The following is a 22843-nucleotide window of genomic DNA, read 5'->3' as shown; positions in this document are numbered from 1 at the left end:
ATCCCATCCTAGTTGTAATGTGGTCCACACTGGCTGAAGTAGTCACTGTGTGGATTCAGCATGGGTGATGCTTTCTATTGGAAGTGAAAATGTTTACAAAAGGCATATCCTCAATTACTTTAAGTCTCACCCACAGTGATAAAACACACACACTGCCAACAGTACAGAGCGACCTCCAGCCAGGCCGCAGTAACACAGCCTGGTAAAAAAGAACTCCACAGCATTCACAATGCTTCAGTTTCTTTGAACACTAATACCTTTTTAATTTGATGCTATCTTAGTTGCAAGAAATCTGAAGAAAATTTGTCAACCAGTTATAATTCAATAGTATTAGAATACAAATACCCCAAAGACCAGTGTTTCACACAAAAACTAGAACAGGAAAAAAACTGATTCTCTGCAGTAGTCAGACTAAACTAACCAACATATATATTTAATTTCCATTGTGTGTTCAGTGGGGGTGTAAAGGACATTTGGATTTTTAATAGGAATTTTGTAATTCTGCTAGCTTCCAGGATAAATATAAGTTGTATGGAGCAATTTAAAAAAAAATAAGATGCAAGTCAAATGGAACACAATTTTTAAAATTGGGGCAAGTACATATTCCCCTCTCACTTGAGTAGAAGCACTGCTCTTTAGTAGGTTAATAATGAATAAGTGAAAGCTTTACTATAATGAACTTCACAATATTAGCTTGCTAAGCACAAGGACTAGAACAAACTAAGCGCAGCTACAAAAACATGACTAAAGGAGACTAAGGTTACTTTAATTGGCTCCAACACAGAAAGGAACTGGTACATCAACTACACCAAGTTTCAAATTACCCAGCAAATGGAAGAAAAGCAATGGTTAACATCCTTCCATCCTGCACATGTTGCAGCTCATGTACTGCTTACTTCCACAGTTTCTAATCAGGTGGCCGGCCAGAAGTGCAGCTTTCAAGACAGGTATTTGTTTTCCTGCATAGAGATAGTATTTAACATTTAACTCCTTGCCATGCAATAAATCCTGAATAAATCTGAGTCTCATAGATGTTGAGTATCACAGATTCTCACTCTCCTGGAGAATAATCCTAATATTATTAGGTTATTAAGAGCATGAAAATAAGAAACATATTCAGACCTGCTCATTCACTTTAGTGTGAGATGGTCCCTGGTGTATTAGTAGTTTCACTATTTCAGCATCTCCTTTCCAAGCTGCCAAATGAAGAGGATAACAGCCTTTGCAGTCGGCCACGTTGGTTAATGCATCATTCCTTAAAAGAACTTCCACAACATCCCTGTAGGGAGGAGAAATGAAGTTGTGAGATATTTAGAGTAAGTCTAGATGCGAGTCAGTAATTAAAAGAAAACTGATTTAAGATGCATAAAAAGAATGCTTGAGAATACATTTTATAAGTCAGTCTGAATAGATTCAGCTTTCAAAATATTTTTGGATTCAGGTGTTCAGTTACGGACTGCTTAGAACCACAGAAATGAAAGCAGCCTTGTAGCTACTTCCACCCAGAGAAAATAAGGCTGCAATCCAAAGCACACTTACTGGAAGTTAACTCCTGAAAGAGAGTTAGTAGAGCTTATTGTGGAGGAAGTGGGGTGGAATAATTTATTTTAATCACTCAAGCTACACATGAGCATGCAGGGGGGTTTGTACTAATCTCTAAAGTTGAGCTAAGGCTCATCCAAGCAAATGAACTCCTGAATGCTCACAAGCTAGCTGAATGCTCACAAGAGGCTTGAACAAGGCTGGTGTTTCACTGCTTTAGTATATTTTGAATTTTATTTGCACAATTTATGTACACTAAGAGCATAAAACCAACTGTAAGTAGATCAATACTGATCAAGTTAACAGCAAAACATATATCAGTGTTTCTCAAACTGAATGGGGCAGCACTAAAGGAGAATTGTCTTACATAACTTATTAGTTACAAATGTGTAAGTACCATAGCTATAGAATTGCTATAGAATCAGAGGTGTCAGCTTCTCCAGAGGATTGGGGTGGGGCCTTATGCGACATGCAGGGTGGATAAAAATCAATGATTTTTTTAAAAAAATCAAAAAAATCGGATTTTTTTGATTTAAATCGATTTTTTTGATTTAAATTGGATTTTTTTTAATAAAATGCTTTTTGAGGAAAACATATTACCATCCAAAGGTTATTCCATCATGAAATAAAGATTAGTTTTTTAATTTTGTAGTATAAGGTTGTATATGTTTAATTTTGGGGGTAAATAAATTCCATTAATCCATTCACAATGTCATGCTCTTCCAGAGGTTTTTGTAAGATTATTGGGCAGTTTCTCTGCCTACAAGATATTATCACAGGTGCTTGGTTTACTTTTGCAGTTCTCAAAACTGAATTTGACTCAACAGAGATCACATGCCTCTTCTTCACAGCAAAAATGTTATAACATGAACAGAGTTGAGAAAAAGACCTTAATCCTATTGTTCTACAAACCTATGAATACAGAAGCAACCCCTTCAGTGCTAAGTTTCAATAAGTTCAGTGAATAGAATAGAAACAATATTTTTCTGATTGTTTGGAGTGGACAGTATTTAAGTTTTTCATGTGTAGGCTGGGCTGACAGTCTAAGTTTCTTAAAATATATATATTTTGTTTTTGTTTAGCCAAATTAGTTAACAAACATGGATGTTTGTTTAAGCAAATAACATTTGCTGAAATGTTATTGTTTCAGTTGAATAAATCTATTTAAATTGTTATTATTAAGGTAATGATTATTTTTCTCCTTCCTAAGTACAACAGTAAAGTTGTCCAAATATGAATGATTAACCTATTAAACTGGGGATAAAAAAAACTAATATGAAAAGTTGTTATTCTAAAAATCTTCAGCTACTTGCATATTAAAGTTATACCAGCAAGAATTAGTCTTTATGATTTAAATCAACTATGATTTAAATCAAGCCTTACTGACTAGTGATTTAAATCGTGATTTAAATCGTGATTTAAATCAGTTTGATTTAAATCAAATCCACCCTGGCGACATCACACATGTGATGTCACGATGAGCCAGGGGACAGAGCCAAACGCCCTCCTAAAATTGAGGGGGGCCTGCCGCCTCAAAGTATATCTAATCTATCTATCTATCTCTATGAGGAGCTGAAACTGCCTTGGCCCTAGGAGTTGGCGCCTATGTATAGGGTTGCAAGTGACAGCTGTGAGTCCAGTTGTCCCAGATGGTAGAAAAATGTTTGTTAATGCTGGAGAAGGCACAGGAATTGGGCTGAAAGGTGGAGCAGCATAGTGGGGCTATAAAGCAGTTAATATGTAGATACTAAAAGGTTCTGAGGAGTTAAGAACTAGAATGACAAAGTTCAGAAAGTGGCTTGAGAAGCATTGGATGAAATTGCCATAAGCTCAACTTTGATAAACTACTCCACCAAGCAACAGAATATATGCCTATAATGAAGATATCACACAATCTGCATAGCACAACAGTATTTAGGAATGCCAAAATAGACTTCAAGAGTTTGCAAATGTGTACATCTATGGGATAAATTGTCATTGGGCCTTGACCATTGATATTTGACCAATTGTTTGTTTTTAACAATTCAAACTTGAGGAAACCTAAATTACATAAAGCAAATGTATTGGCTCTAAACACTACAATTCCATTTTGTGGAATAGTCTCTCACCCAACTGGAATCTATATGCAAAGTTTATCAGGAAAAGTAACTGAATCCTGAGACCCTCCCCCACCCCTGAAAAACCCCTACTTTGGTATTTGATCTGGAACACGAGAAGCAGCAGTATAAAGGTATGAATCAATTTCCTTAGAGCTGCCTTAGAGTTGTGACTTGCCCTCTCTTTCATACTCTCAGAATTCAATCTTAGGGGTTGAAATATGGGCTGGCATTTAGCAGATGAAGTCAATGTAAGATATAAGTAGCCACTGACTTAATCTTGTTGAGGTTCAGCAGACCAATCCTGTGTGAATTCCTCCACCCCTCATTTTGATATTGAGAATTACTGGAAACCCCACTCAGGCCTCAGTGGTGATAAACTCAGCAATATAGTACAGCTCACTGCTGTCTCGAAGCAGGTGTAACTTTGGTGATCTGTTATCTGCTAGATATCGTGGAGTTCACATGGCTCAATAGGGAAATGGTACATACATTGCCATAAGTTTTAGCTTTTAAACTACCAAATTACCAAAATTGTTATTTCACAGACAGGTAGCTTACTTGTGACCATTCAAAGCAGCATGGTGCAATGGAGTATATCCAGTATTGTCAACACAGTTCACATTTGGTCCTCTCCATATGCTGTAAAATAAAAATACAGCAATACTGTAAGACATAAGACACATCAAGTTAAGTAAAAAGAAAGGTAAAGCAAGGTTTCTGCAAAATTTACCATAAAATGGCATACCCTCCAACATGTTGAGTCCCAAAAGCAGGATGCGGGTCTTCCCCATCTGTGCTCCAGTGCGAGTCATGTGACCTGTGTAAGGTCCTGGAGCCCAAAAGACACACTTTTTCAGGGCCATGCTCTCACCACACCCAAAAACATGTGTTTTGGGGAGCTGTGCAAATGCTTTTGGGAGATCTCGCATGCCCCCCATTGTGCTGTTTGCATTGGGCTCCCATACATTTCTGGGCCCAGTTCAAAGTACTGATTTGCCCTTTAATGCCCCAAACAGTTTGGAATCTGGCTTCATGAACATCCTCCTAACCCCACATCAAATGCTTGCTTACAATACTCACAAAATATTTTCTTGAGAAAATAAATGTTTTGTTCCTATCTAGGCTGCTCTAGCTAGCAGACTGAACTGCAGATCATTCCATAGATCTGTAGCCATCCAATAATGAAATTTTGTATATTACTTAGTTTCTCTCAAAGAATATGAAATTACAAGTTCACTGTGAGAGACATTAGGTACATTTCTACCCACCTAAACATGCTGGCTGACTGAATACCATAGGAATATAGTTTAAGAATAAAGCTGAAACAATATTATGTTTTCTTCAAACTTCTTGAATTAAGGACCATGAGCATCAAGCATCTTGATATAGGACAGGGTTTAATAACTGAGTCCTGTTTTCAGGAGATCAGCACCCTCTATACTTGTCTAATCTCATTTATCTATTCCCGCAGCACCTGGAACGAAACCTAAAGGAAACTGAACCTTAATTTCAGAGGTTTTTAATGCTATAGAGTGTGCACCCAATTTCCTGGCTATAAAGAAAGTAAAGAGTAGTAAGTAAAGAGTAAAGAGCAGAATCCAAAATATGCCATGGTCTAGCCTGAGCTATTTCTTAAAAATTAAGGGAAGCATAAAGGACCTCTTTAAGAAGCTCATTTTATTGCCAGAGCTAATAGGGGAAAATAGTAACGTATTTTCTAGTAGTCTAAAGACAGTCAACACACTTAAGGCAACATGACATGACAAGCACCTACAGCTCCTAATTATAAAGCTAATTCAGATATTACTCAAACTGTGTAACCATTTAATGAAGCTTCACTGCCAATTACACTGTCACACACAATTTGAACTGTTGCCTAAGCATCACTTAATATTCTAGTCTTGAACAGGAAACATTTGGTATGTGTAATGCTCTAATATTATGCTCTCATTTTTCTAGCAGAAAAAAGGCTTTTGATAACTCAAGATTTATTTAGCACTTCAAATGTAACATTGATGCCAAGGAATTTTGAAACAAAGGAGGCAATTAGTTGCCAACACAAGCCGAGTAGGAGGCAGATCTGCCAAAGCAGGGGAGGGAGCGTCCTCCCCATACAAATTGGATTTTTTTAAAAAATGCACTCTGGAAATAAGGAGCACAAAACAAATACAGTATGCAATTAATCTAAACTGGGTATTTAATCAGGGGCAGTGGCAGGGGGGAGGGGGCTCTTTCCACAAGCCTGAAGGATGCCATCAATTGAACACACCTCTATATCATAAGATACTCCTGGTTACACTCCCTCTGTGCAAGCTCTACTACAGTGGTAGGTAAAGGTAAAGGTACCCCTGACCATTTGATCCAGTCCCAGATAACTCTGGGGTTGCGGCGCTCATCTCGCTTTACTGGCCGAGGGAGCTGGCGTTTGTCCACAGACAGCTTCCGGGTCATGTGGCCAGCATGACTAAGCTGCTTCTGGCAAACCAGAACAGTGCACGGAAACACCATTCACCTTCCTGGTGGAGCGGTACCTATTTGTCTATTTGCACCTTGACATGCTTTCGAACTGCTGGGTGGGCAGGAGCTGGGACTGAACAACAGGAACTCACCCCATTGCGGGGATTCGAACTGCCGACCTTCTGATCAGCAAGCCCTAGGGCTCTGTGGTTTAGACCACAGTGCCACTCACATCAGTGGTGCAAAGCAACAATCATCTTCAGATGACATTCCCAGCAGCTACTTCACAGTGCTTGCTTTCCATGCAGATAAGAAAAGAAGCCTACCCTGGGAAAGCAGGAGAAAACCTCCCTTTTACAACAAGAAATAAGTTACAATTCCCATCCCAATGCATCCTGGTTCCCAAGATACTAAGCAGGCAGAAGCGACTCAAAAAAAGCCACTGCTTAGAAATAAAAACGCCTTGTACTTGACTGGTAGTTCTACACATTTACAAGCCATTATATTTAGAGTCCCCTTCATGGATCAATGCCTTGTCGTGGCGAAGGGGCTTGAATAACTCAGAGAAGCTATGAGCTATGCCATGCAGGGCCACCCAAGATGGACAGGTCATAGTGGAGAGTTTTGACTAAACGTGATCCACCTGGAGAAGGAACTGGCAAGCCACTCCAGTATCCCTGCCAAGAAAACTCCATGGACAAAGACAACAGGCATATAAAAGTTATGACGCTGGAAGATGAGCCCCTCAGGTCGGAAGGCGTCCAACATGCTACTGAGGAAGAGCGGAGGACAAGTACAAGTAGATTCAGAGCTGATGAAGCGGCTGGGCCAAAGCCGAAAGGACGCTCAGTTGCGGATATGCCTGGAAGCGAAAGGAAAGTCCGATGCTGTAAAGAAAAATATTGCATAGGAACCTGGAATGTAAGAACCATGAGTGGAGGTAAGCTGGATGTGGTCAAAAATGAGATGACAAGAATAAATATCGACATCCTGGGCATCAGCGAACTAAAATGGAAGGGAATGGGCGAATATTGCAACACCTTCTAGAAATGACACCAAAGAAGGATGTTCTTCTCATTACAGGGGACTGGAATGCTAAAGTAGGGAATCAAGAGATAAAAGGAACAACTGGCAAGTTTGGCCTTGGAGTTCAAAATGAAGCAGGGCAAAGGCTAATAGAGTTCTGTCAAGAGAACAAGCTGGTCATCACAAACACTCTATTCCAACAACACAAGAGACGACTCTACACATGGATATCACCAAATGGACAGCATCGAAATCAGATTGATTATATTCTCTGCAGCCAAAGATGGAGAAGCTCTATACAGTCAGCAAAAACAAGACCTGGAGCTGACTGTAACTCAGATCATCAGCTTCTTATAGCAAAATTCCAGCTTAAACTGAAGAAAGTAGGAAAAACCACTGGGCCAGTAAGATACAATCTGAATCAAATCCCTTATGAATACACAGTGGAAGTGAGGAACAGGTTTAAGGATTTAGATTTGGTGGACAGAGTGCCTGAAGAACTATGGATGGAGGCTCGTAACATTATACAGGAGGCAGCAATGAAAACCATCCCAAGGAAAAGGAAATGCAAGAAAGCAAAATGGCTGTCCAACGAGGCCTTACAAATAGCGGAGGAGAGGAGGCAAGCAAAATGCAAGGGAGATAGGGAAAGATACAGGAAACTGAATGCAGATTTCCAAAAAACAGCAAGGAGAGACAAGAGGGTCTTCTTAAATGAGCAATGCAAAGAAATAGAGGAAAACAATAGAATGGGGAAAACCAGAGATCTGTTCAAGAAAATTGGAGATATGAAAGGAACATTTCGTACAAAGATTACCATAATCAAGGACAAAAGTGGTAAGGACCTAACAGAAGCAGAAGACATCAAGAAGAGGTGGCAAGAATACACAGAGGAATTATACCAGAAAGATATGGAGGTTTCGTACACCTCAGGTAGTGTGGTTGCTGACCTTGAGCCAGACATCTTGGAGAGTGAAGTCAAATGGGCCTTAGAAAGCATTGCTAATAACAAGGCCAGTGGAAGTGATGATATTCCAGCTGAACTGTTTAAAATTTTAAAAGATGATGCTGTTAAGGTGCTACACCCAATATGCCAGCAAGTTTGGAAAACTCAGCAATGGCCAGAGGATTGGAGAAGATCGGTCTACATCCCAATTCCAAAGAAGGGCAGTGCCAAAGAATGCTCCAACTACCGCACAATTACGCTCATTTCACACGCTAGCAAGGTTATGCTTAAAATTCTACAAGGCAGGCTTAGGCAGTATGTGGACCGAGAACTCCCAGAAGTGCAAGCTGGATTTCGAAAGGGCAGAGGAACCAGAGACCAAATAGCAAACATGCGCTGGATTATGGAGAAAGCTAGAGAGTTCCAGAAAAACGTCTACTTCTGCTTCATTGACTATGCAAAAGCCTTTGACTGTGTCGACCACAGCAAACTATGGCAAGTTCTTAAAGAAATGGGAGTGCCTGATCACCTCATCTGTCTCCTGAGAAATCTCTATGTGGGACAAGAAGCTACAGTTAGAACTGGATATGGAACAACTGATTGGTTCAAAATTGGGAAAGGAGTACGACAAGGTTGTATATTGTCTCCCTGCTTATTTAACTTATATGCAGAATTCATCATGCGAAAGGCTGGACTAGATGAATCCCAAGCCGGAATTAAGATTGCTGGAAGAAATATCAACAACCTCAGATATGCAGATGACACAACCTTGATGGCAGAAAGCGAGGAGGAATTAAAGAACCTTTTAATGAGGGTGAAAGAGGAGAGCGCAAAATATGGTCTGAAGCTCAACATCAAAAAAACCAAGATCATGGCCACTGGTCCCATCACCTCCTGGCAAATAGAAGGGGAAGAAATGGAGGCAGTGAGAGATTTTACTTTCTTGGGCTCCTTGATCACTGCAGATGGTGACAGCAGTCACGAAATTAAAAGACGCCTGCTTCTTGGGAGAAAAGCAATGACAAACCTAGACAGCATCTTAAAAAGCAGAGACATCACCTTGCCGACAAAGGTCCGTATAGTTAAAGCTATGGTTTTCCCAGTAGTGATGTATGGAAGTGAGAGTTGGACCATAAAGAAGGCTGATCGCCGAAGAATTGATGCTTTTGAATTATGGTGCTGGAGGAGACTCTTGAGAGTCCCATGGACTGCAAGAAGATCAAACCTATCCATTCTTAAGGAAATCAGCCCTGAGTGCTCCCTGGAAGGACAGATCATGAAGCTGAGGCTCCAATACTTTGGCCACCTCATGAGAAGAGAAGAATCCTTGGAAAAGACCCTGATGTTGGGAAAGATTGAGGGCACTAGGAGAAGGGGACGACAGAGGACAAGATGGTTGGACAGTGTTCTCGAAGCTACGAACATGAGTTTGACCAAACTGCGGGAGGCAGTGCAAGACAGGAGTGCCTGGCGTGCTCTGGTCCATGGGGTCACGAAGAGTCGGACACGACTAAACGACTAAACAACAACAACATATTTAGAGTAGGGGGACTCATTTTCCTATTGGTCATAGATAATGGAAACATACAAAGATAAGCTATTTGACCCAAAGCGTAAATATAAATAGATGGTAAAAGAAAGGACAGATCATTTGTGCACAACAGGCTACAAAGAACAGCTCTAAGGAAGAGAGAGACAAAATAAAATGCTGCAAAAATAATCAAGCCTGTTTTGAAGGCGTGCATTTATTTTATCCTAAAATCAATTTAATTATAGCAGCTCTCAACAATCTCTCCCCCTTACCAGAATATAGCCAAGCAATTTGATCCTATACAGCAGTGAAGTTTACATCCCTCCTGGCAATGGAATAAGTGGTATGTCTGGATAGTTTTGCTTTCCTATAAAAATACTGTACTCTTCAAAGTCAATACCAGTAAAGCCACCTTTCTCTGAGTATGCTGCCTCCATGAATGCAAGAACAGAAAAAAAATCAGATCACTACAGAGGACAAGGATACAGTCCTAGGATGTGCTGTCAAAAGACTATGCTCCAAATTCTGTCTGCTTTTGAAACAGACTGAAAATATATATACAGTAATTTATAATTGAAAAAGCATAGTGAATAGGAAGTAGTAGCAACAAAGCGGATGTGCAACTGATTAAAAGGCAAACATAAAACAGTGCCAATAACTTATCATCACATTGGAAGAGAGCAATTAGACACCTGCATTTTCAGGAAACACTTGAGTACAGGACAAATTTCAGATGCAGAAACACAGCCACTACATTGTGCATAAGCACAGCATCAAGCAGTAAGCAGAGGCAGTTGACACAAGGGGAATGAGGAGAGGCACAGAGCTTAACACCAGAGCCAATACCCCCTTGTAAAAGCAGTTGTCTATCAGGAGGCTGCTGTAGCTGGGCTATCTGGGAGACACTTAATATGAAGACAAGGCCCTGACAAGGTTGCATTCCTGAGTGGCTGAACCTGGCCAGTACTCCCCAAAGCAGCACACCTTGTATTGGTGCTGGGAGCTCTGTTTTACAATAGTATGGTCCTTCCCAGAGGGTGTGCTACAGAATGTGGTACTGGGAGATGTGTGCATGATGCCATAGCCATTTGTTTTTGATATCCTATGGGATTCTACTATGTTCACCATGGCTTTTAACTTCAACATGCAAAGTGCTGGCAGACAGTCCAGAAATTTGGGGCTTTTCTTCACCAGTATATGGATAACAGACAACATGATGACTACAGCTTCCATTATCCCTGACCACTGTCCATGTTAGCCGAGGCTGATAGGAGCTGTAGCCCAAATCATCTGGAGGGCACCACATTGATGACCCCTACTGTAATCTTCCGAACCTTTCCAACAGTGTTTCATTGTCAAACAAAATTTATGCAGCTTGATAGGCATTGGTTCTTTATTTCAGGGAAGTCCAACCGGTTGACCGCGATCAAAGGGTGGATCCCTGGGTGATATTGGTCACTTGCTCATTTCCAGCCCCGCCCCCTTGCTATGTCGTTCATTTGCGCAGGATCGCTAAAACGGAAAATGGAGTTATCGCTGCCCGGCTCTGTTTATGGAGAGCGTTTTTTGGCGTTCCCGTTAACAAATAAAGACTGCAAATTTGCCGCCCCCCCCAAAAAAAGTTCAACAACTTCGACATCTCCCCCCTAAAAAATGCTCAGCAACTGTGACCTGGCCCCCTAAAAAATGGGTAGATCAATGCCATTTTTTTCTGGAAGTAGATCAGTCTCTTGGGAGTTGGACGTCCCTGCTTTATTTTATCCCTGGCTTGGGTAAAGTTCTTTTTTAAATCTGTTTTTGTCTTGTTTATATTTTATGTTCGCTTTTAGCCACCTCAGCATAGGATACAAGACAGAATGGCAGAGCATAATATTATTATGTTAAACCCAGTAAAGTAGTTGTATGTAATTTGAAATTTTGTCACAAATTATATTGAATCCTTAATAATATTAATAATAATAATAATAATAATAATAATTTATTTGTACCCCGCCCATCCGGCTGGGTTTCCCCAGCCACTCTGGGCTGCTTCCAACAGAGATTAAAATACATTAAAATATCACACATTAAAAACTTCCCTAAACAGAGCTGCCTTCAGATGTTTTCTAAATGTCAGGTAGTTGTTTATCTCTTTGACATCTGATGGGAGGGTGTTCCACAGGGTGGGTGCCACTACCAAGAAGGCCCTCTGCCTGGTTCCCTGTAGCTTTGCTTCTCGCAATGAGGGAACCACCAGAAGGCCCTCGGCGCTGGACCTCAGTGTCCGGGCAGAACGATGGGGGTAGAGACGCTTCTTCAGGTATACTGGGCCAAGGTCGTTTAGGGCTTTAAAGGTCAGCACCAGCACTTTGAATTGTGCTCGGAAACGTACCGGGAGCCAATGTAGGTCTTTCAGGACCTTTTATGTCAAGTATGCTATGGAATCTGTAAGCTTGCAATTCAAAAATATGTTTATGTAGTAAATTAAAGATCCAAAAAGTATAGGGCTTAGTTTAAATATGCATGTCAATAGTTAGCATTATTTTTTTGTAACCAGTTATCGTCAATAGTATAATCCATATAAACAGATACTTGTAGCATTGAAACTTGGGTCTACTTCCAGCAGGAGATCCAAAGTTGTTATATTTATATACCGTTAGTTATGTGGACGAGAATTAAATACAGTTCTTAAGAAAAAACAAGATGGACCAAAGAAGACATTTGTGCAATCAGAATGCACTTCACACAAGATGAGGGGTATCCAATTTCCATTGTGGTCCTCCAACTGTACATCCACCCACACTCCACACCCTGTTTGGTATCTCGTGCCTCAGAAGATACTTTTTTCTGGATACTGCAGCAGATCTGAGGTTGTGGCAGGAAAGCCCAGCTGTGTAAGCACAAGTCAGCTCACAATCCTCTGGCTCTAAGCATAAAAGATCAGTAACAATATATCTGAACAAGTAACCGCATTACAATACAGATTACAACTGATGGCAGGTTTTGCAAACTAACTTGCATGTTTTCAATACTTTAAATTTGTATACAGTGCACACAATTCAAAGCCCATGCCGGCAACTCATTTGCATGGGGGTTGTGTTCCAGGTCATTGAGTGCATTGGGGGGGGGTACGAATATGCCTGCCCCGCCCCCTTCTGGGGGGGGGGGAAATAGTGCATGTGTCAGCGGTTGCAAATGCCTCAAACTCGCACAAAATGGGAGTTGCCTGTACTTGTAAGACTAATTCTCAGGGTAGAGACCCGTTTTTCGGTAATACGGTTTTGTAACGCTTCAGAACTGATAGCTCTATGGTGATGGTTGTACATTGCAGTTATTGCATTTGCGAGTCATTTTTATGACTAAGGCATCATCATCATCATCATACACACTACCCCAACTCAGAGCAGCAAGATACTCCAGGAGTTCCTGTGCTTTACCCAGGGTTCAGTTTCCCTGGAATGAAGTTGTTCTATGACTATGTTTATACAGAGTTTATAAGATTTCAAAACATTCTAACACGTATACATAAATGAGCTGTAAGAACCTGCACTATCTTGGTTTAAGTTCCCTGATTAATATCCATGTCATTTTAATGCCCTATATGCAATGGCCAAGCAGAATGTAAGTGCTTACCAACCATGAGGCTCCAGGCCAGGTTAAAAATTTAAAAATACAATGTTTAAATCATTAAATATATATATATTGCTTAGGAGCCCAAGTCTGGGGAGGCACAGCCTTTCCTACAGAGATAGTTGTATGATGTAGCCAGACAAGATGTAGCCAGCAGCACAAATTGAGAATGTCTAATACACAGAGATTAGACTATACCGCATTTAAAAAGAGCAGCAATCTCAGTTTTCTTAGCTACAATGCTTTGAATTACAAACATATTTTTACAGAAACATAGAACATTGATGCAGTACTGTACCTATGTAATGCACGGTTCCTCTATCATAAGCAGTTCCAGTTTGAATGCCCATGATAACTATTACATGCACAATAAATAATGTTGAATTGATTACCTGAACAAATCAAACAATAGTTGTGTCTGTGACATGAGCATTTGCTCTGCTTCTGGAAACATGTGGAGAGATCTATCCTATGAAAGGTGAAGCATGAGTGCCACCCCTACAAAGGTCAGAGATACTCAGACTGGCACAGTACCCAGTTATGGGTCTCTACCAAGTCCATGAAGAACATATAAATGACTACCTTTGATACATTTAATTGTACTGTAGTGCAATACAATAATCACACAAATTGAGTCAGAAACAAATACAGCAGCCATCATATCATCAGCTGTATTCATAAGTTATGTACCACTTCTCATATAGTTAGGCAGTTGGCAAATTCAAGACAGACATTCAAGAGTTGCAACAGGAAGTTACATAAAATGTTTAACAAACCGTGACATAATAGCACTGTAATTATATGTTATTGGTGGCAAAAACACGTTGGCCCCATACACTAGTACTTCCGTTGTTACAAGCTGCTTGCTCAAAAAAAGCCACTATGATACACATAAGTAGTTTGATCATGTAGCTTCTACAACATAATGAGGGTTTTCTTTAAACAAATCAAATACAAAGTTTAGACAGGTATGTGGTCTCTATTTTGGACACACTGAATTAGAATATGAAACAATACCTTTTTAAATTGAACTTGCCAAGCCCTAGTCTTATTTAAAAACTAGTCTTGTTGTGTGTGTGTGTGTGTGTGTGTGTGTGTGTGTGTGTGTGTGTGATAAACCACTAACAGAATGAAAAAGGTATTAGCACACTATAGGGGACAATCCATAATGGGCCAAAAGATGAGTGAGATTACTGCTTAAACGCAACAAGACTTGGGGATTATCATGTTTGCATTGAGGCAATTCATGCAAGGGTGAATAAAGTTACCAACTTGGGCTGTATTAATTTTTATTGCATTTTCTGAAATTTAGAGTCAACAGCCAAGTTCCACCCTGTACCTAAGCACTGACACATTGCAGTCTTAGACAACAGCTTCCAATAAACTTTGCTACAGTTAAGTTTTACTTTCCCCCCAGATTCATGAAATGTTGGTTCCTATCGTATCCCCAAGTATTACATGGGGGGGGGGGAGCTAGCACATGGGGTAGGTTGTGGGAGGCCATGCCTTAAATTTCTTAAAACGTTACTTTACTCACTATGATACAAGGGCACCTTTGATGCAGTACTGTTGGTTAGGGAACCCCCAATAAGTACTGTATATCAGATTTTTTGCATCATTTATTCAAATCCTTTCCGCTTTTAGGCATGGTAGCTGGCTTGCTCATCCCACGCTCCATTTACCTTATCACAATAATGCCTATCGCAATAGGCATGCATTTCTTTCCCATTCACACCTGAACAATGGGAGAACTGTTTAACACACACCCCTTTTTAATGGTGGGACCCAGGTGGTGCTGTGGTTAAACCACTGAGCCTAGGGCTTGCTGATCAGAAGGTCGGCGGTTCGAATCCCTGTGACGGGGTGAGCTCCCGTTGCTTGGTCCCAGCTCCTGCCAACCTAGCAGTTCGAAAGCACGTCAAAATGCAAGTAGATAAATAGGAACCGCTACAGCGGGAAGGTAAACGGCGTTTCCATGTGCTGCTCTGGTTTGCCAGAAGCGGCTTTGTCATGCTGGCCACATGACCTGGAAGCTATACGCCGGCTCCCTCGGCCAATAATGCGAGATGAGCGCACAACCCCAGAGTCGGTCACGACTGGTCAGGGGTCCCTTTACCTTTACCCTTTACTTTTTAATGGTACCCTATTTAAAATGCCAAAAAGAGGGATTCATGAAATTGTTTGTGGAAGCATACTTCTTTATTTCAGCTTAGTACAAATAACAACTATCAACTGAAACTATAGGTAGACTTAAGCAGACTTTTCTGTTGCATCATTGACGGATCTAAAAACTTTTGAAAGGCATAATGCTAAAAACTTAATAGACATCTTAAGAACTGAGCAAGCAATGACTGAGATTACATACCATATCATAGAGGTGGCTATGTGTGTTACAATCAAACAGCATTAACTCAAAAGTGTGCATGAATAAGCAAATATTTAAAGTTGTCTCTACTTAAGCTACACAAACAATTACAGTCTGTCACATTCATAGAAATTTAAATGGCTGAATGTGTTATCTAAAAAAAAGGGCAATTTCCTTCTAAAGTACTTACAAAGTGATATAACTAGACCAAACTAACCTCTGAAGGCAGGAAGCCATTCTTATTTAACATTAACTAGAAGAATGCTAGTTTAAAAATGCAGGAGGTGAAAGGTTTCCACTACAGACTGAACCCAGGAAACATAATTCATTTACCATCATGTACCTTTAAGTTTTCCCTGGAAAAGACCCTGATGTTGGGAAAGATGAAGGGCACAAGGAGAAGGGGACGACAGAGGATGAGATGGTTGGACAGTGTTCTCGAAGCTACGAACATGAGTTTGACCAAACTATGGGAGGCAGTGGAAGACAGGAGTGCCTGGCGTGCTATGGTCCATGGGGTCACGAAGAGTCGGACACGACTAAACGACTAAACAACAACCACCTTTAAGTTGGGAATCCATTAAACAGCATACTCTGGGTTGAATTTACTGTATATTTAACAGCTAACCTGGTCAAATTTTTGGTCACAGAAATTTGAGGCAAAAACCGTCATAATCACTCCCACATACTGTACTGTATTCTTTTCATGAACTGTTTGCATTTTTTTTCTCCTCCAATTAGCAGCTTCAATCCTTTTTTTTAAAGTGATCAGAGCCAATCAGGCATCACAAGGAGCTTGGCATCAAATCACCACAACAAATCAGAGTCAAGACAATGCTCCCTACTATTACTCTAAAAGAGCAAGAATTGGATCCATTTTTAATACATCCCAAACATTTACTACACAGAGCTAATGGGGGGGAAATCCGTTGGGCGGGCAGCAGGAATGTAGTTTAAGGCAATAGTTGAAGTGTGTGAGGTCGAGCACCCTCCTGTCAGTTGCCTATTTTCCAGTGCCTTGTTATGAACCTAATATGTGGAGCTGCATTGTACTCCTTTCAGGAAGTTGTTTTACCAGCCTCTCAAGCCTCGGTTGCTATAGAAACAAGCCAATCAAGGTTGTTTCACCATGGCAAGGGAGGGAAGAGGATATATTTTACATACTGGTAAAGACCTTACCAGCAACTGAGCAGCAACTGAGTCCTCCAGTTTGACTCTGTGTTTTCTGATAGCACCATCATTTCCTTTAGAATACAATTCCAGGATTCATAAGCATTTTCATTCTTAACATCCACAATATACTCAATGCAGATACTGTTGCCTCAAAGGATGCCTCTTAACATCCACAATATACTCAATGCAGATACTGTTGCCTCCAAGGACAGAAGAACATTTTAGAGTAAAGAGCAGGTTTCCCTTCACCAACCTGTTAGTGCTGTTTTGTTTATCACCAATCATCCAATATTAGATCGTGGATGAGGGGACCAACCTGGTGGGTATTACTCGGCTTGTATCATGCTCCCTACTCAAGCTGGTAGAGATGGCTGGCATGGCATCTCTCCACATTTGGGGCTTGCTTAAATGGGTTGCCTTAGGACATCATAGCAACCATGGGGCTACCTCAGGACATCCCTGGCTCAACGCATATGGCAGGACACTTGATCTTGTCACCACAGCAGGGCAGAGGGAAGGCAGTCTGAATAGAGCAGGGGTCAGGCAGTAATAACCCCATTGCCATGGTCAGACCATTTTCTGGTGAGGTTTGGATTGACAGAAGCAGTTTCCCCTTTCAGGGATAGGGGTCCAATTAAGATAGTCCACCCACTAAGACTTATGGATTCTACTACTTGTCAAACTACTGGTAGCTCCAAGCTTCTCATGTGAACACACACAGATCAATTACAGTAATTACAGATGTTGCTGACAGCAGTTACTGCAGTCAAAGGCTAAAAATTATGCTACTAGAAACTACTATAAGTCACATCTTTGATGGATTGGTTCAAATGGGTTGTAGTTAAAAGATTTGTTTTGAATCAGCAAGTCCTGAATTCAAACCTTGTTCTTCCATAAACTCATGAGATGGCCTGTGGCCTTTGGCAAGCAACTCTCTCAGTCTCACTTCCCTCACATCTGCAGTGAGGGCTATTGTAAAGGATATAAAAAAGAGACACTTTGAAGACTTTAAGGTGCTATATGTTATTATATATAACATTATTATGTGTGAAAACATACCTTTACACGAGCAGTTTCGGATAGCTTATTTGCCCCCCACAAAGTACCGTAAGTGAGTTGAACTGACCCTTAATTTTTAGCCCACACAAGTAAATACCCATGGATGGCAGAGGCTTTTAAAGGAGAAACAAAATGTTCATCATCTCAAATTGGAGACACTGCCACAGTAGTTTAATGAAGCCCTTGCTCATTTCCAGGTTTGTAAGTGTGTGTATAAATGATTATTCAGTCAATTAAATGTCCACAAAAAGTAACTGACAGTCATAATTACCAATTACATAAACATATGCAAATACAATGATTTCTCAAAGATACTGATTCATTCAAATAGTCTTGACAATTCCTACTGGTAACAATTTTAACTCTACTTCCTGAAAGCAGAGTTACTTTAAGCCACAGTGATTGCAGGCATTAAATGTCACCAAAATCAGGGTTGCCAAAATATGATGCATCATAATACAGATGTAGTTCTGGTACATCAGTTAAGTTATGGTTTGGACATCATGACTGCCTTTTGCAGGCATAAGAACATTAGAAGAGCTCTTCAGAATCAGGCCAAAGTTCTGTCTAGTCCAGCCTCCTAGTGGCCAACCAAATGCCTATGGGAAGCCCACATGCAGGACTTGAGTACAATGGCACTCTCCCCACTTGTGTGCCACCTCTGATACTGGATATCCAACATCACCATCTTGACTAGTAGTCAATGATAGCCTTCTAATAGAATCAAAGAATTGTAGAATTGGAAGGGACCCTGAGGGTCATCTAGTACAAACCCTTGCAATGCAGGAATCAGCTAAAGCATCCATGGCAGATGGCCACCCAGCCTCCAATTATAACATTATCCTCCAATCAGTAACCCTTTTAAAGCTGTCCAGTTTGGTGGCTATCACTACATCCTGTAAGCAACTAATTCTACATTTTCATTGTGTGCTGTGTGAAAAAGTACTTCCAAGTACTATCACACAATTACTGCTTTGAGATAATCATAGGCTGCCTGATAACACAATGACGAACTACCACCTGAGCAAACCATGAAAAGGGAGGAGGGAATCCACATGTGAAGGGGGACTGATTTTTATCAGAAAATATTTAGATTTACTGATTAAAAGCCAGTTGAGTATGGGAAACAAATGCTGGCAAAGAGCCTGGACCACATCTGAATAGCTCTAGTCTAGGCCTGGTAGAATAACTGTAGTTATTTTTACTCTTTTAAGAGTAACAGTCACTTTTAAACACTTACAATTACAAAAAAGAGCCTACTCATTTTTATACTGCCTAAAGTTCTTTGGAGCTTTCCAGTTTTCCCCACACTGAAACTTTCACGGTTTGTGAGCCACAGACATGATCATCAGAGCAGGGGCAGGAAGGGGGAGCGGAGAAAACAGTGCACAAATAAAAAATATCAGCGCACACCTAATACCTATGGCATTTCTTACAACTAAATGAGGCCTGCCCCAGTTAAGTATTGTTTGCTACACTGGGTGTGGAATGCTAGACAGATCAATTGGGTGAGAGGTTCTCTTTAACTACAGTAGCACCAAGAACAGGTTAAAGCAGGCATAGGCAAACTTGGCCCTCCAGATGTTTTGGGACTACAACTCCCACCATCCCGACCACTGGTCCTGTTAGCTAGGGATCAAGGTTCCTCCACTGCCAATACCTCCTTCTTGGGCATGTATGCTGCCATTTTGGTTTGTTAAGAATCTGCACTCACCTTGGAAATAGAGAGCCTATTGTACTTGAAGAGTACAGCATAGAATCCTACTGAAGAAACAATGTAGATATCAGTACATGCAGCCTTTGAAAACATGACCTTTGGAACTAAGTTTAATAGTCTCTTAACTACCGTCAAGCTATGTATTATGTAATACCATCCTAGGAGGTCTTATCAAGATGGTGGGGCACATTTCTGCATGAGGAAAGATTAGCATGTTTTGGCTTATTTAGCAGAGAAATGATAAGAGGCTTATTCACAATGTGGAGAAAGGGGTTACAGAAGTTTTTCTCTCTTGGTAGTAAAACTTAGCGTCACCTAATGAAACTGACTGGCAATCAATTCAGGATAGAAAAAATATAGTAGTACTTCATACAAACTATAATTAGCTAAGAAAGACAAATAGAGAAGACTGTCAATGGGTGTTATCTATGATAGTTAAATGCAGCCTCCATATTGAGGCATCACCATCTCCTCTATTTCAGATTAATGCATTTATGTGCTTGAAAAGTTATAATCAAAACCCACCCATGCACAAGAGGAAGGCACTGGCAGACTCAGGACAAACCTCAGGTTTCAGGGTACAAAAATATTTAGAGAGGGGGAAATCATTAAAAAGATACCCCCTCCAAAAAATAATAATCCAATAAAGACTTGATGGCTACAGAACACTTTCAGACTAAGAGGATGTGGGCTGCAAAGCGGGTTGGAAAGGACATGGAATACAGTGGTACCTCTGGTTGCGGACACAATCCATTCCGGGGGTCGTTCGCACCCCGGAAAGTCTGCAACCGGAGCGGCGCTTCTGCACACACACGAAGCACGATAGAGCGCTTCTGCGCATGCGGCGAAATCCGGGTTTGCCGCGTTCACAAGATGAAAAGAGGCATCCTGAAGCAGACGCAACATGAGGTATGACTGTAGAGCAGCAAAGTAAGGAGGACAAAGGAAAAGAAGCACAACACAGGAATATTAAAAAGATTCAGAGAGTTATATCACTCTGTGGATAGGTCATTTTCTAGTTGGCATAGAGAAGCAACGTCTAAATGTCCCCAGAGATGGAAGCAAGAGGAGTCATAAAAATCAATTAAGAAATTAACCACATTAACACAGCTAGCATTGACCACAGGGAGGTCAACTTCCAAAATGGAGAACCCCCAGAAACAGCCCATTGAGGAATGAGCATACTCAGTAATCACATAATGCTGACTGACTGAAGAGATGGAATGGATGGTATTGCAGTGGGGGACATGGCTGACTACACTGAACAGCGTTGCAGGTCCACTTGTTGCTATTAATCCCAGGTCATATGTGGGCCATAGGAAAGAGGGCTGTGTTCTCTTCATACCCTTCTTGTTGGTTTTAGCAATGCTCTGGCTATTGTACTCAGCAGCTGAAGTGGGATCTGATCAATTCTGCTATGGTAGTGTGGCCAGCTCACTAGTTCTGAGACCCACCCAACAGATTCTCGTATAACTAAAGGAAAAGAACCTCTGTAGAGGTCTGAAATGGGCTGCAGCTTCCTATCATAGGACACGTGAAAGGCTGGTTTGGGAAAACTTAATGAATAAAGTCCCAAAGGCTCTGAAGTGCCTCTTCTCCAAAGTACAGTGGGACCTCGGGTTAAGAACTTAATTCGGTCTGGAGCTCCGTTCTTAACCTGAAACTGTTCTTAACCTGAGGTACCACTTTAGCTGCCGCCGCACAATTTCTGTTCTCATCCTGAAGCAAAGTTCTTAACCCAAGGCACTATTTCTGGGTTAGCGGAGTCTGTAACCTGTAGCATCTGTAACCTGAAACGTCTGTAACCCGAGGTACCACTGTATAGCACTGCAAAATTATGTAGCACAGCAGCACTTACAAAATGCTTTGAAAGCTTGTGATCTTACAAAACATGTCCTTAATTGCAATGGGATTCAAATCATGATGGAGCACAATTTAAACAGGGGGCTGCAAAGGTAGATAGAAATTTGGTGAGCAATTGTTTTTGAGTGCTTGAGTCATTGGAATTCCAAAAATAGAGCAAACAGGTCTCAGGAACTTGGCATTCCTATATAAAAGTTTGACACCCCCCAAAAAAACTATATTCATGTTCCTACTCTAACAAATTAATGCCTCTAGGCCTTGGTGTAGGGATAACATGTCACTTCTGCTTTCTCACTGAAAAGTATGTTTATGTGTTCACAGTTGCAAAATAATAAAATACTGTAAGTAGGAAATGATTTTGCATTATCTTAAAATAGCTCCAGTTCAATTCAACAAAAATGTTACCATATTGGTCAGCATCTCTTCTAAAGCATATTTGTGAGGCTGAACTACATGAAGGCAAAATTACATGAAAGAGATTGAGAATTGCATTATTATTTTTAAGTCCCAAGATTTTTATTTTTATTTTAAACTTACTCCACATACAAAATTAGCACATTAGGGGCAGGGCTGGGAAAGGCTAGGACGCTAGTCTTCTGAAATGTTTCAGAATTTTTTACATAAGGTAGAACAGTACAGATGGGAAATAGCATTTTTATTCAGTGCATTTTAGGAAAGCCTTTTGCAAACTGGTTACACATGTAATGCAGCTGATCTCCTTGTTTACTGAAGACTGATAAGCATCTAAAACTTGGGAGTGCCCAAGCACACTGGTCTCGTGAGAAGAGGTACGGTGTGAGAGAAGGAACATGTCAGACAGGACATGACACAGGCAGTTATTGCTGTGTGCTGGTCCCTCTAGCTAGCCAGAGGGCTTGTGGTTGTTCTATCAGTGCTCTGCAGATGTTGCCATTAAATAAAATCTCTCTCGTCCATTATTTGATTGTGGATGAGAAGGATGACATGGCTAATATTGTTATAGTTAAACAATTATATGACCTCTCATAGACATCTGAAGGCAGCCGTGTTTTGGGAAGCGTTTAATGTTTGTTTCATCCCTTTAAATTTTGTTGGAAGCTGCCCAGAGTAGCTTGGATACCCCAGTCAGATGGGTGGGGTATAAGAAATATTTATTATTATTATTATTTACTGCTACTGCTACTGCTGCTGCTACTAACACTACCACCAAGACATGGGTGCATGAGCAGGGCGGAATTTGTCTTACTCAGCTTTGCCCAGCTGGGTACTTCCTGCAGGGACTCGGGGGATGCAGCCACACCTCCGCTTTCCAGTGCCCAGTGCGAGGAGGAAGGAAGACAGCCCGCTTGCTCAGTCAGAGAAGTGAAGGCAGTAGAGTATCTTAGGGGGCAGTAGAGCTGCAAAAGGAAGGAGGGAGTGGACCTTGGGTGGCTCTCTTGGCAGGGCTCTCTGAATGCTAAGGACTGGAGGCCATGTG

At 40.9% G+C, this 22843-nt stretch overlaps 1 protein-coding gene across 12 annotated transcripts in view; it reads right to left on the bottom strand.

Moving 5' to 3' along the window:
- ANKS1A (ankyrin repeat and sterile alpha motif domain containing 1A) overlaps positions 1 to 22843 on the bottom strand; it is a 117952-nt gene that overhangs the window by 89494 nt on the left and 5615 nt on the right. For 10 of the 12 annotated variants that reach the window (XM_035123318.2, XM_035123322.2, XM_035123319.2 and 7 more), the window contains exons 2-3: positions 4200 to 4280; positions 1123 to 1279 (exon numbers count right to left, since the gene is read on the bottom strand). In XM_035123318.2, coding sequence (XP_034979209.1) covers positions 1123 to 1279; positions 4200 to 4280 — 238 coding nt within the window. Of the gene's footprint in view, positions 1 to 824; positions 960 to 1122; positions 1280 to 4199; positions 4281 to 4386; positions 4485 to 22843 lie in introns of those variants that run through there. The other 2 variants (XM_035123324.2, XM_060277037.1) reach the window with 2 other exon arrangements.

This window comes from Zootoca vivipara, chromosome 7, assembly GCF_963506605.1.
Source record: "Zootoca vivipara chromosome 7, rZooViv1.1, whole genome shotgun sequence".
Lineage (NCBI taxonomy): Eukaryota > Metazoa > Chordata > Lepidosauria > Squamata > Lacertidae > Zootoca > Zootoca vivipara.
Note: the sequence above shows the minus strand (reverse complement) of the source record. Positions and strands in the feature narration are given on the sequence as shown.